Source organism: Cucumis melo, chromosome 12, assembly GCF_025177605.1.
Source record: "Cucumis melo cultivar AY chromosome 12, USDA_Cmelo_AY_1.0, whole genome shotgun sequence".
In the NCBI taxonomy this organism is placed as follows: domain Eukaryota; kingdom Viridiplantae; phylum Streptophyta; class Magnoliopsida; order Cucurbitales; family Cucurbitaceae; genus Cucumis; species Cucumis melo.
In genome coordinates, this window is record NC_066868.1 from 6,614,470 (window position 1) to 6,629,722 (window position 15,253).

Genomic DNA, 15,253 nt, shown 5'->3' on the forward strand with positions numbered 1-15,253 from the left:
ATTTCCGACAATCTACAATGTTGGTAATAATTTTAACGTTGATAAAAACCATCTATCTTGTAATGTTATACAAGTTCTTTTGTTTGTATTGATAATATTAACAAGCAAATATTTTCCTTTTTTTCCTTTCAAGATAATAAGAAAATCATATATAGCACGACTCATATATATGTATATTATTTAGGTGTTTGCTCGTATGTGTAGTAAAGTGTTGTGGTTGTGCTCGATAGTACAAGCACAAATATATACATGGTTGGGTGCGGAATTGATGATTATGACTGATGGTGGGTTAAATTTCTTTCCTTCCTTCGGGCAATCATAAATAAATTTGGTTAAATTTCTTTCCTTCTTTTCGGCAACCACAAATGATATTAATTTAAATTGATGTTTAAATCTTGCCGATCAAAGATACAAAATAATATCAATTTTATTAAAGTTTCAATTACCAATGAAATCTTACGAGATTGGAAGCTTATTTAAATTTACGAAAACATGCAACGGAAACATAAAAAAAAAATATATTAATCATCCATGTAAAATTATAAGTTCTCAATCAAAGCTCTAATAAAACACGTAAACTTTAGTTTCATGATTATACAATAAAATCCTAACATTGTATGTAACAATAAGTACCAAGATCTTTGAACTAGATGATTGTACTAATTAAATTTAGTTAAAGAATAATATACCTTAATCCATGAATAATATTTTTAAGAAATTGAGTTTCTCTCCCTTGGTCTTCATTAAAACATAATTAGATTTATAGTAAACAAAGGTTGTAGAGAGATGGAAGAGCTTCTCTCTCTAATTCACACGCCGACGTTTACGATTCCCAAACTTCAAAGAACCACCAACAAGTGCCATGGAAAGCCTTTGCGATTCCCTTGAAGGAAATTTATTTGCTCACCAACCAAATTTATTCCAGCTGATACTCCCGGCAACCAAGAAAGATTTCGATAACCCGAGGCTATTAAGGTACATACACAACAGCCTTCATACTCACAATTTGTTTTCTACTGTTGCTTGCTTCCACTTGCAGAATGTCTTCACTGCGACACCTTCCTGGATCATGCACTATTGAAAAAAGATAATTCGTCCTTTCTTTGGACAATCGGTCACGAGATATCAAGCTGCTTATTACGGAGGTGGGGCCATACAAATCTTTCTCTATCGCTGTCACTTTGGAATCTCTAGAATGGCTTAAGTCCACCTTTAAAACTTTATTGGATACTCCTCGAATGACAAGATTCTTCTTAGAAAAGCGATTTGAGGAATATGGCCTGTGGGTCCAAAAAACATACAACAAAAAAGGGTACATTGCTGAGATTTACAGAGTGGATGACAGAGGAAGAAAATGCTGCATTCTTGTTCCTGAAGGATCAGAAAAATCGGGATGGGCTCACTTTGTCAGTCTTCTACATGACAAAAAGGATTGTTCTACAAAAGTAAATTACACAACTCTGTTGATTGACAAAAAGAAAAACATATATTCCAGTTCTGATTCTGACTATGAAACAAAAAGAAGATCTTATGATGAAGTCGTTATCAAAGGTAACTCATCTGATGAAGATTCACAAATCTGGTCCACAAATACAAAGAAAACAGGAAAAGACCTCACAAGCTTCACCATTGAATGGGAAAAAACAGTTGTCCTCACTAGAAGATACTTTCATGACGATTGGGAGAATATAGTTGAGAAGCTCAAAGAACAACTTGATACCACTGTAAGTTACAAGCCTTTTCATGCTGATAAAGCACTGATCTTTTTCAAAGATATCGAGCAAGCAAATCTGATATGTAAGAATAAGGGATGGACTACTGTGGGGCATTTTTACGTTAAATTTGAAGAATGGAACCAGAAAGCTCATGCCTCGCCGAAAGTAGTTCCAAGTTATGGTGGATGGATTAATGTGCGTGGTTTAACCCTGCATGCTTGGAAATTAGAAAGTTTCATTCAAATTGGAGATGCTTGTGGAGGATTCATTGAAGTGGCAAAGGAAACCAGGGAGCTCACAGATCTCATTGAAGCTTCTATCAGAGTTAAAGACAACTATTCGAGTTTCATTCCGACGTTTATCAAGCTGGTTGATAAAGAAGAACAAAGCTTTATTATCCAAGTCATAGTCAAAGCAGAGGAAAAATGGCATATGGAAAGAAATCCTAGTATCCATGGTACTTTTACAAGAGAAGCGGCAAGAAGATTCGATGAATTTAATTTGAACTGCGAACAATACTTCTTTGAAGGTAATCTAGCAATCTTGTCGGAAAAAGCCTTGTCGGATTTGATCGGAAAGGAAGATCGAAAAAAACAAAGAAACGGTTCTTTTCCTGAAAATAATAAAAAATTGAGCTCAATGATGGAATTTTTGAATTATGACGGTGATAGTGACTCAAGTGAGAAAAGAAAGATGGAGATAGAAAGAGAAGAGCTGACAGTGACAAGCTATAAAGGAGGGAAAATTTTTTATAAAGGGAAAAATTCAAAATCAGCAGGACAAAAAAGAGGAAAAAGAAAAGTCTCCTTTGACTCACCCAAGTGCAAGACCTTTCTCTATGACCCAAAAAGTGCCCCATAGGCACCAATAAAGATAAAAAGCCCAGTTGAAAGCCCAAAGAAAAAATTATTGAAGAAGTACGAAAAAGAAAACAAAGGAAAAGGTAAAAAAATCTACAGGATAAAAAAGTCCAAGCTCCAAGCCTGTTATGCCAAAGGAGAAAAAAACAAAAGGCAGTGGGCTAAAAATCCAGCCCAATGAAGATGAAAACAGACCTAAAGCCATCAGTCTCACGGTGGACCTAGGGCCTTTATCTCCTTTTCCGGACGAGTTTCTCTCTAGCCCAGATCAATTGTCTATCTCTCAATCACCCACATCTCCAACACATTCAGACATCATAAAAGACAGCCCAGAGCAGTTGCTAATTTCCGAGAACGAAAAAAAAATTGAAGAAGAAGCTGGGAAAGAGATTAGTGATGATGCAATCTTCAAAGAACAACTAGTTGATTGGCTAAAGAATAATAACCTCAAACTTGCTCCAGTGGACTGGGATCTCAGCTTAAATGCTACCTTAAATGTTTACAAGGGTAGCTCCTCAGCAGGTGATATTGAAAAGGGGCATTCAATGTTTAAATGATAGTTGTAAGCTGGAATACTAGAGGGTTAAACTCTCCCTCCAAAAGAGTTCAAATAAAAATTCTCCTTTCCCGTTATCATCCTGACTTTGTGATTTTAGTTGAAACTAAATTAACTACTATCACCAGAAAAATTATTAAATCTTTATGGAGTTCGATTAGTGTTAATTGGCGATCCATAAATGCTGTTGGTAACTCGGAGGGCATCTTAATTATGTGGGATGATTTTAGATTCCATGTTTCTGATTTCATTGAAGGCAACTTTTCTATATCCATAAAAATCAACATTCCAAATGGGCCTCCTTTTTCGGCCTGGTGGCTTTCAACTATATATGGGCCTGCAGGCGGTAGAAACAGAAATAATTTTTGGGCCGAACTTTTGGACCTTAATTATAAATGTTCTCCAAATTGGCTGAGCGGGTGACTTCAATGTTGTGAGATACTCTACTAAGACGTCGGCCCAAAACCCAAAACATTATAGTATGAGAAAATTTAACTCCTTCATTTTCGACAACAATCTTATTGATCCTCCCCTCACAAATGCCAAATATACGTGGTCCAACCTCAGAAATCAACCGGTGCTTTCCAGAATTGACAGATTCTTATACACAGTGGGGTGGGAAATTCATTCAGCCCGTACCTCTTTTTCAAACAATAAAAGCCCGAGCCCAGATGGCTTTACAATGGAATTTTTCAAAGCAACCTGGTGTTACCTAAAAAATGATATATGTACTATTTTCAAGGACTTCCATGACAACTGTATCATTAATAAAGCTGTGAATGTTACTAATATTGCCCTGATTGCTAAAAAAGAAAAATGTTTGATGCCAGCTGATTATAGACCTATTAGTTTAACTACATCCATCTACAAGATTATTGCCAAAGTCATTGCTGAAAGACTTAAAGAAACGCTTCCGTTTACTGTGGCAGAGAACCAAATGGCCTTTGTCAAGGGTAGACAAATCACTGATGCCATTCTAGTTGCAAATGAAGCTATTGATTATTGGAGAGTCAAGAAAATAAATGGGTTTGTGATCAAGCTGATATTGAAAAGGCTTTTGATAAAATTAATTGGAGGTTCATTGACTTCATGCTTCTGAAAAAGGGCTATCCCATAAAATGGAGAAGATGGATTAAAACTTGTATCGGTAGTGATTAATATTCCATCATTATCAATGGCAGACCAAGAGGCAAAATCCAACAATCCCGCGGTATTCGTCAAGGAGATCCAATCTCCCCTTTTATTTTTTTCCTTGCGATGGACTACATAAACAGACTGCTGGATTCATTGGGCGATAAAATCAAAGGGGTGAGAATGAACAACAATCTAAACCTCACACACCTCCTTTTCGCAGATGATATTCTGCTTTTTGTTGAAGATGACGAAATCTCCCTCCAAAATTTAAAAAATGTCATCCATCATTTTCAGCTAGCCTCGGGTTTAAATGTAAATTTGAATAAATCCACCATCTCTCCCATTAATGTTGATGCTGCCAGAACCAACCAAATTGCTTCTTCATGGGGTGTCTCCTTAAAATTTTTCCCAACAAATTACCTGGGTGTGCCTCTTGGATGAGGGAAGCCTATCACTAAGGCTTTCTGGAATAATATTGATGAAAAAATAAGCAAAAAACTTACCATCTGGAAGTACTCTATGCTCTCCAAAGGTGGAAAAATTACTTTGATTAACTCCACCCTTGCCAGCCTTCCCACTTACCAACTATCAGTCTTCAAAGCCCCTGCATCTTTTTACAAAAGCATTGAAAAAGCCTGGAGAAACTTCTTCTGGAACAACCCCACAGATTCCTAAAAACTGCACTTGGTTAGATGGCCGGTGGTTACCTCTCCAAAAGAGAAAGGGGGGTTGGGCATCATCCGCATGAAAGATACCAACTTTGCTCTCCTAATCAAATAATTATGGAGATACATTCATGAAGACTCCCCCCTTTGGAAGAAATTCATAAAAGAAAAATATAGCAGCCTATACCAGGGAGATATTCCTTGCACTAGCAAATTCCGCAGCAGTCGCTCCCCTTGGTACTCTATCAGTAAAGGCCTGAATTGGTTTCAATCCAGATATCCTGAAAAATAAAAAATGGTAGAAACTTCTCCTTTTGGCACAGTCACTGGCGCCAAAATAGTCCTCTATCCTTGCACTATCCCAAATTATTTGCTCTATCTACAAATCAGAATAGTTCTATAAATGACATGTGAAACTCTGCATTGCTTGATTGGGATCTCAGACCAAGAAGACAGTTGAGGGATTGGGAAGTTCCTTTGTGGACTGAACTAAAAGACTCACTAAATGTTAGCTTTTGCGAAGATGGAAGAGACACTCCTACTTGGAATCTCAACACTGATGGCTTATTCACGGTTGCATCGGTCAAAAGCGCCATACATCAAACTGACCTGGGCGTCTTTCCTCTCCCGAACCAAAATAATTTCACAAATCTATGGAAATCCAGCCTTCCAAAGAAGTGTAAATTCTTTATCTGGTCCCTGCTATATGACAGCGTTAATACAGCCGATCAACTTATTAGGAGAATCACAAATCTTTGCTCTAGACCAAATTGGTGTGTTATGTGTAAAAAAAGCGAAGAAGACAGAAACCATCTCTTCATCCATTGTCCCTTAGCAAATTCCATCTGGAGCCAAATCACATCCCTCTTAAACAACAATGCTGCCCTTCACAGCCCCAAGGATCTCTGTCTCCTTATGTGCAGCTGGAAACAGAGGAGAAAGAAAAACATTATTCTCTTCAACACTTTTGCATCTGCTCTATGGAATATATGGCTGGAAAGAAATGACCGAATCTTCAATGGCAAAGAAAAAATAGCAATTGAAATCTAGGAAAATATAAAAGCTTTCTTGGGACTTTGGACCAGTAGATCACATTTGTTTTCTAGTTATCAAGCGTCCTCTTTAACTCTAAATTTACACGCTTTTATTTAGCTTTCTGCTTGTATCATTTTGTTATTGGGGGCTGTCCTCAAGCCCTCTTGTTCTTTCTCTTCCTACTTCTCTATACCTTATAGATGATATTTTTAATGAAGCGGGAATGATGATGGTGCTAATGGGGTGTCCACCTAGTGGAGATGTCCGGGTGCACCTACTGACCCACCGTTTCCTGTTAAAAAAAAAACATAATTAGATTTATTGATGGAGGAAGAATGAACTACTTAATACAGTGAAAAGTTCATTAAAACTTAATTAGATTTTTTGATGGGGGAAGAATGAACTACTTAATACAATGAAAAGACCAATCCCTAAAATAATTCTATTTATATACACCACCCATCATGGAGTTTAATTAGAACATTATCTTTTTAGCCAATAAACCTAATAAAATAATAAACTTGAAATAGATAAAATAGCATATAATGCATATGAGCCACATTAATAATAATATTATATTTAAAATAAATCTAACATGATACATCGATCAAATTGTATACTTCTATAAACAAATTTAAAACTATCTATAAACAAATTTGGAACTAGCTCATAATTACAAGAGTCTAAGTTGATTGTATATTGATGCAGGATCAGATACTTAATTAGATAGAAAGAATCTAAGTGAGTTTGTTTTTTGGAATCCTTTTCAAACAAGACTAGGAGAGAATGTTAGCAATGAAAAAGAGGATCTCATGTTTAGGAGTACATAGCCTAGCTAGTTATCACTAAAGATTACAGTAGGTTATATGTGAGTCAAACAGATGATATCCAACAAGTAATTACCATTGTAATAGCTTGCATGTGTTACAATAGAAGATATCTAACAAATAAGTATCCTTGTAATAGGTCGTACATCTAACAAATATAATAAATACCATTGTAATAGGTTATACATGAGTCACGATAGAAGATATCTGACAAATAAGTACTATTATAATTGGTTGTACGTGAGTCACACTAGAAGATGTCTAATTAAAAAATTATGAATATTTTATTATAACTACTCAACTCATTACTAATTAAAATTTTTTTTATTGAACATATTGCTCCCCTCAACGTAAGAAATATCGCACCGAACTAAGTTATTAATATATATGTATTTCTATTTCAATTTGCTTCTGAGTTTTACTTTATTGACATTAATATTATTACAACATTACTTGTATTTTGTACGAAAATATATATATTAGATTCATATCTAGCTATATCGTTTCAACAAGGGTATGTATAGGTCTTGTCCAAATTATTTCACCAAATCCATTTATGGTGGGGGTTCTGGAAGAGTTAAAGATGATATTATATCAGGAGATCACAGAGATTATGTGATAGACTAACAAACAAAATGGAAAGACAAAGCTATGGTGAAAAAGCCAAAAGTTGAAGTTAATAAATTCAAATAATAGGGTTTCTTTTATAAAAAAAATCATTTTGCCATGTTTAAGTCCAACCTAAGGTAGCCTAGTTTCTGAAGAAAAAATATATATATATATGTATGTATGTATAAATAAAAGAATAAAAACCCTAATGTGGGACTTGATATTATTCCAAGCCAGGCTCTGCAGGTAGAAGTAGTAGAGGGAAGAGGCAGATGAATTCAAAAGGTCAAAACCATCCCATCACTTCTTCAAAGTGTAGTGATTTTTGCAGGGTCTGAAATGTCTTTTCAATAGCTCCATAGCTCTACTACTAACCCCTACAAACAACAAGCATGGCCTTCACATAATTAATATAAATCTCTCTATCTTTCTCAATATTTTTTTTCTAAAAAAAACATCTGTTATCCATGTTCAAGTAATTTTGTTACTGCATGTTTAATATTTTTCGTCGTTTTCATAAATTCAAATTAACATGAAAGGTGAACCAACTTCAAATGTATTATAAAAAATTGTACAACGTAAAAGTAACAAAATGTGCTATTGATGAGTAATATAAAATTCTTTCACAAAATTTGTATTATAAAAAATTATAAATCTCTAATTAATATAATTCTCTCAATATTATTTCACAAGTATTTATATTACTGATGAGTGATATAAAAATTGTAGAACATAGACGTTCTCGAGTCTTCCACAAAAATTCATTCATTGATAGTATTGATATTTCTATTGACTTTTTGTAAAATTAAGATTTAATGTGACACTTAGTAAAAATAATTCTAAGAAATACTTTAATTTACTTTGAAAATGTATATACCTTGTTGTTTTTGTTTCTATATTACCTTGTGAAATATATTTTTACTTCCATATATATGGTTTTTTTTTATATTGCCCATGGTTTTAGGGACTTAAAACTCTAGCTATTCATTTCTCCAACATCACTTTTGCTTCTGGTTCAAAACATATTGGAGCACACCAACTATGACATAAAGCCAAAAAATAAAAAATAAAAAATAAAAAGTATCAAATCTTTGTCAACATTAACTTTTTATATAATGGATTATTTTTAATTTTAGAATGATTATAAATATCAAGATTTGGTTTTATAAGATATGATAATTAAATGAATTTCAAATCACTGTTATTTTCTTTCCTTTCAATATTTCAGCCATTGGACCATCATTCCTTTATGCTAAAAAACCTTCTAGTTTTCATAAAAAAAAAAAAAAAACATAAACTAGCCTTGAATTTTGGAGCAACTACAGTAAAAAAAGAAAGTTTGTACATCAACAATTTCACATCATTAAATTACCTTCATTAACAAAGTGCACAAAATCAAAAGAAATTTTTTCCCAAGTGCTGTCAAAACACAAAAGAAAAATTAATCTCCCCCACAAAAAAAGATAAAAAAAAAAAAGATAAAATTATCTGACCTTTTAACCCCTTGTCTTAATACAAGAAATTTTCTAGTAATGTTTTGTTTTCATCCTCCATGTAAGAGTACTCAAGATTAGCAGCTTGTTGATGATTAATATTATTCATAATATTATCAGAATAATAATAATAATAATTAGGGTTATTATTATTATTATTTTGAAATCCCATTATTCCTGAAGTAGTATTGATTTGAGTGTAGCTTCTTCCATCAGAAGTACTTGAACTGCAACTTCCTTCACTTCCAAACCCTAATAAGCAGCTTTCTTTCATTTGTACCAATGGATTATGATGATTATACATCAAGGAATTACTACTCAATAAGTTGGTTGTTTCTTGTGTTTGGACAAGACAAGGGCTATGGCTAATGTTATTATTGTTGTTTGACCAATTTGATGGGATTGATGAAATGAGAGATTCAAAGCTTTTGATTGTTGTTGTTGAAGGAGGGGAGGAAAGGTTATAATTGGAATAATTAATATCATTGAAGTAGTCATCATGTTTGTTGATTAGGGATGAGAGTGGTTGAGATGAAAATGATGAGAAAGTTTGATGATGATGATGATGATTCTGAGAAGATGGTATGGTTGTGGTTATTTGGGCTTTCTTCTCCATTTCTATAAGCTTCCTCTTTAGCTTGCTATTCCAGTGATTCTTTATGTCGTTGTCCGTTCTTCCTGGTAATTGGGTTGCAATTATTGACCACCTGCGAATTTGATCGATCTCAAGCTAGATCCAGAAGAAGAAAGAAAGAGAACAAAACCCTAAGAAAAGCTTACTCGATCTTTCAGACGTGAAATATATATCAACCACCTATAAATTCTCGAGCTAGATCCACAATAAAATGAAGGAAAAAAAAAACCCTAAAAATATTTCGTTAAAGTTACTTTTTCAAGAATCAAATATGTATATTATCAACCACCTATAAATTCTCAAGCTAGATCCATAAGAAGGTGAAAGAATCAAACGTAATGTCATCAATATGAACCCAAGAAGAAATGATATATAAGCAAATGCTTATATATATTGTTATGTAATGTTTAGATAAGCTCGGTCAGGGTAAATTTAATTGTTTATACACACTATACTAAACATAAGCAGGAGGAGAAGAAAAAGAAGGTTAAGAAGAAGAAGGTTAAGTGATTTATAAAATATGAAGGAAGATTATATAAATAAATGTACCTGCTTCCGATGGTGGAAAATAGAGTACAAATTATTCTATCTTCCTCATCAGTGAATCCTCCATGTTTAATGTTAGGCCTCAGATAGTTAAGCCATCTCAACCTGCAACTCTTCCCACATCTCTTCAAACCTTCCATAATAATCCACAAAACATGAAGAGAAAAAACCATTTAAGTATTATTACTATTGTTATCATTTTAATGAGATAGAAAGAGAAATTAAGTGACCCCTTTCATCCTCATCACACCTCGACCCCAAATGCAATATGAAAAAGAAAAAGCACTCACTTTACAAAGAGAGACCTAAAAAAAACTTAAAAAACCTCACTCTTAAAGAAATAAAACTGTACGTACAAATCAAAGTAGGCGTAACACAATAAACCTATAAATGTATTAATGACCACGAGATTTGTGATTATTGAATCTCCCTACTCTTATTGTAAGAAGGGGAAAGAACAGATTCAAAATCCTAAAACCCTAAAATTACCAGCTTTTTGGGGGAGAGAGATCCAATTTCCTCCAGTGCCATTTTTGTCAATAAAATCCTTGAGCTTAGCATCTTCTTCAGGAGACCAAGGACCCTTCTTCACATTACTCTTATCACAACAAGGAGATCTTCCCATTTTTCTTTTGTCTCTATTTAGAAAAAAAGCAATTAATAATGTGGGAAATGAGGAAAGTGAGTTATTATTATATAAGAGAATTAAAGATTTTTTTTGGAAGGGGTTGGTATTATTATTATTATTATTTATAAACAACTCAAAAGTGAAACAGTAAGTCAAAATGATAGACAAATGTTGAAACAGTTTTCTAACTCCTATGGGAACAAGCTATACTCTATAGTCTCTTCAACTTTCCATCCATGGATTTCTTTTATTATTATTGCTATTATATATATATATATTGATTTGGCAGCCTTAAGTACAGCAAACCCTTACCTTTTTTTTCTTTCCAAAGCATCCAAAGTTTGTTCTAGGAAAGGAAGAGGACAGACATGGAAACAAATGTATAAGCAATGTAGAAAGAATTTGACTACCATAAATACGTGCATTTTCACAAGTTCACATGCATTAAATAAATGAAGAACACTTTTTTTTTTTTTTTTTTTAATTACAAAGTTGGTTCGGTAAAGAGAAAGTTTAAACTTATAGTCCTATATATTTGGCTATGAATTTAAAAGTTAGAATTTATTTATTATGGTTTAGACATTATAAACAATTTTCATACATAGTTTTTATTGGGACTATTTAATTAATAACGAGAAAGTTTCTGATCAAACCATATATAAAAACTAAATTCGAATTTAAATCTTATTAGTAAGTTTTCAATCTTTCTAAGGGCCTAGAAGTACGTTCGGCAACACATTCTGATAATGTTTGGATGACAAAGATTTTATCAAGTCAAAATCTACTAAGTTTGGTGATAAAAATAAAAATCATTCTTTAGAAAAATTAGATTGAATTAATTTTTATTGAAACTTCCAAAACAAAGTGATTCTTTTAGAATCACTGAAAATCACATTCTAGGGCAGTTTGACTTTACATAGAGCCACTTTTAATTTAGCTGTTGAATTTCGCGAACGAACTTTTGATTAAAACTAGGGTTAAATTGTAAATTTATTCTGTATGATTTATAATTAACATTTAGTTTAATCGATAAAATCATCAATGGAATGAAATTTTTTCAACGCATTAGAATTAAATTCTAACTTTTGATATAATAGAAACTACTTTCTTAAGACAAATAAATAAATTCACAAGGAACTTAAATTCAAACTTTTTATAAACTATAGATACAAAAGTTATAATTTAAACCTTAAACCTACGAGTAAGAAAATGTAAGCAACCACATGTTCTTTTTCTTTCAAATATGGTAGTATAATATATTTTTGAAAAAGTATTTGAATTACAGTAGATAATTAGTAAAATTAATCTACCAAATTGAGCATAGGTCAATTAAGTACTCTATTATTAAATGTACTAAAAAAAGCTTAGATTGATCCCATGTAACGCGTAAAAATTGTTTTTGACAAATTAAAAGAACTTTAAAGAAAATTTGCATTATACATGTTTTTATAATAACAATTTGGTCATATAAGTCTAGTGGTCAACAATTGTATTTTAGTATATTAAAAAGTTGTTCAAATAATAATAATAATAAAGATATTTTCAAATATAAAAAATGAACCAAAATAATTATAAAATATAGAAAAATTCTAGATTTGTCATTTTTTTTTTAAAAGGAGACAAGATGCTTAATAGCAGTATAGAGAAACCCATCATGAAAAACCTAAAGAACTACCGGACATCGAGTTTTATTGATGGTAAATCAAAACGATTACATGCAGGACTAGAGGTGAGCCCTAAGAAAAGCTCTTAGTTGAGCAAAATTTTGAAGTTTAGAGCTAGAACGCTAGGTTTGTAATCTTTGAAAAGAGGGTGTACCTACTACACCAAAGACCTAGCAAGTTACAAGAGTCTTTCCATAAGCTCAGAGTGTTCTTTGGTTTATTGTTGAATATCAGCTGTTTCTTTCAATCTAGATGCACCATAGGATGGCAAGTACCATGTTAAAGATGATGACGTTTCTCTTGCTTGTTGGCTTAATCTTGCAATTGAATAAGCATTAGGGATTTGACATGATTACCACCCAGGTTATAACCAGTTTTTCCGTGGAACATGCTCCAAAGTAGCTTGGTTGATTTGCATTGAACCAGAAGATGGTCTCGATTTTCATCACTTGAGTTGCAGAGAGCAAACCAATTTGGAATAAGACATGTGTTAGGTAGCCTTTTTTTTAGAGAATTTCCTTTGTGTTTATGCCTTCATGAATGGTGGACCAAATGAAGAACTTACATTTCTTTGTGATTGCTGACTTCCATAGATTTTTGTAGAGTTGGTCATCAAAACCACTGTTGTTACTTGGATGATCATTGAAAATAGCCTTTTTAACCGAGATCGTAGTAAATTGTTTATCTTCTTTCAAGTTCCACAAAGGTTTGTTCAGTCCCTTATTTTCATATGGAATTGAGAGTGATGTTTTGATTTGGTTCCAAATCATGGCCTCTCTATCATTAAGAGGTCTTCTAGAAGATATATTCCAATCTCCTCTATTGTTTTCTCAAACTTCTTTGACAGATGCACTTTGCAATTGTGAGACAATAAATAGTCTGGGATAGTGAGTATGGATAGAGGGCGACTGGGTTCTATTTGTCGTGCCAAAAAAAGATGAGTTCACCATTGTTCACCTCCTAAGTATACTTGTTTTCAAACCAGCTGATGCCTTTTATGATTGAATGCCAAGGGGCTCTAAAGTTGCTGAATTTTTCTTCGGTTGGGATTGTGCCAACTGCCAAGGTGCATACCTTTATATTTTGCTTGAATGATTTTCCTCCATAAAGCATTTGGTTCGACTTGAAATCTATACATCCATTTGCATAGGAGGGAAAAATTTGTGCCTCTTAAATTTGTTATCTCTAACCATCCTTGAGTTGTAATCTTTGACCATCAAATAAAATGAGAATCGGTGCTATCGTTTGTTTCCTTTCCAAAGAAAGTTTCTCTAATATTTTTCAACAGACTTGTAGACTGTCACTAGAGCTTTGAAAACTGAGAGTTGGTAAGTGGGAAGGCTATAAAGGGACGATAATTTTATAAGCATGAGTTTCACTCCTTTTGAAATGTGTGTATATTTCTATTTGTTAAGCTTTTTATGGATCTTCTCCTCTACACTTTTCCAAAAGACCTTTGATTGAGGTTTACCTTCTAAAGGGACTCCCAGGTAAGAAATTGTTAATGGTGAAAAGAAATTCCCCATTTGTTGGCCATTGAATTTGTAGGAGCTTCAGATACATTTATAGGGATGAAATTTTGAGAGATCGATGTTAAGACCTGAAGCTTCCTTAAAGAGTCTTATGGCCATTTTGAAGATTCTTGAGATAGAAGTCATCGTCTTCAATGAGCAAAAGAATGTCATCTACAAAGAGTATTGTGTGATAGGCTGCATTGAGTCCATTGACTATTGGAGGTTACCCTTTAATTGCTTGGTTTCTTCTCCAAATGAATCAAAAGTCTGCTAAAATAATCCATAATCAATACAAATATAAAAGGAGAGATGAGATCTCCTTGGTGAATTTCTCTATTTAAAGTAATAGGGTCATGTGGTTTTCCATTAATGAGGACAAAATATTGAACGTTACCAATACAAACCTTGATCCATTTTCTCCATGTGTCTAAAAAGTTGTTCTTTTAGATAGCATGTAATCAATAAAATTCCAGCTCACTTTATCCAAAGCTTTTTTGATATTCAACTTTCCTTTGGCTTTATTTTATTTCCAGAAATCCACAACTTCATTTGTCATTAAGATTGCGTCAATAATCTGCCTCCCTTTAACAAAAGCCAATTGATTTCTAAAACCGTGTCTGAAAGGGTAAGTTAATTTCAGGCTTTTAGTTATTGTTTTTCAAGAATTTTGTATATAGAGGTGGCAAGACTGATTGGTATAAAGTCCTTTGCCATAGTACAATTTTTTCTTTTGGGCAATCAGGGCAATGTGAGTATTGTTTACATTTTTGTTTATGATACCCTTGCTGTGCAAATCTCTAAACACATTCATAATGTCTTTCTTGAGAATTTGCGAAAATCTTTTATAGAATTGAAGTGGAAATCCGTCATGACCTGGAGCTTTATTATTCTCAAAGAAGAATATCACTTTTCTGATTTCCTCTTCATCAAACAAAGCATAAAAAGAGGGGTGTAAAGAGTTTTCAATAGCGCACCATTCCAAATTTTCAATAAACAGGTTGTCTTTGTTGCTCCCATTGAATAAGTTTTTGAAATAACTGATATAACTCTCGGATATGGTCACATTTATGCTGTGTGTAATACCATTTTCATTTGAGATCTAAGAAATGAAGTTTATTCTTTGCTTAGTCGTGCACACTTTGTGAAAGAAGGTAATGTTTTCATCCTCATCCTTGATCCATAATCTTTTTGCACGTTGAGCCCAGAATTGAGCTTCTTTGAGAGAGATTTGGTTAAGATCAGCTTTGAGAGCCAATTTTCTATTGTTGCCACTGGGTCCAAGGAGTTTTGCTCTTCCAGTTTGTCTATTGCATCAATTTCCAAAGTTAGGCTTTTCTTAGTGTTGACCAACAACTTCATCTTTTCTGATTGCC

The 15,253-nt window shown here is 33.2% G+C and overlaps 1 protein-coding gene across 1 annotated transcript; it reads right to left on the bottom strand.

The window, feature by feature from the left end:
• Positions 1-4,853: 4,853 nt before the first annotated feature.
• Positions 4,854-10,699, bottom strand: LOC127144135 (transcription factor MYB36-like). The gene is made up of 5 exons (XM_051079696.1): positions 10,564-10,699; positions 10,078-10,207; positions 9,284-9,601; positions 5,118-5,211; positions 4,854-5,033 (listed from the first exon to the last, which is right to left on the bottom strand). The coding sequence occupies exons 1-5, from the start codon at positions 10,697-10,699 to the stop codon at positions 4,854-4,856; spliced, it is 858 nt and encodes a 285-aa protein (XP_050935653.1).
• Positions 10,700-15,253: the final 4,554 nt, after the last annotated feature.

Bases quoted from the DNA above. Each gene is read 5' to 3' on its own strand.
- LOC127144135 (XM_051079696.1), bottom strand. From the start codon at position 10,699: ATGGGAAGATCTCCTTGTTGTGATAAGAGTAATGTGAAGAAGGGTCCT. The intron at 10,208-10,563 runs GTAATTTTAGGG...TTATTATGGAAG, and splicing joins CTCTCTCCCCCAAAAAGCTG to GTTTGAAGAGATGTGGGAAG. The intron at 5,212-9,283 runs GTCAAACAACAA...TTTATTTTTCAG, and splicing joins TCATCAATCCCATCAAATTG to GATATCTGGATTGAAACCAA.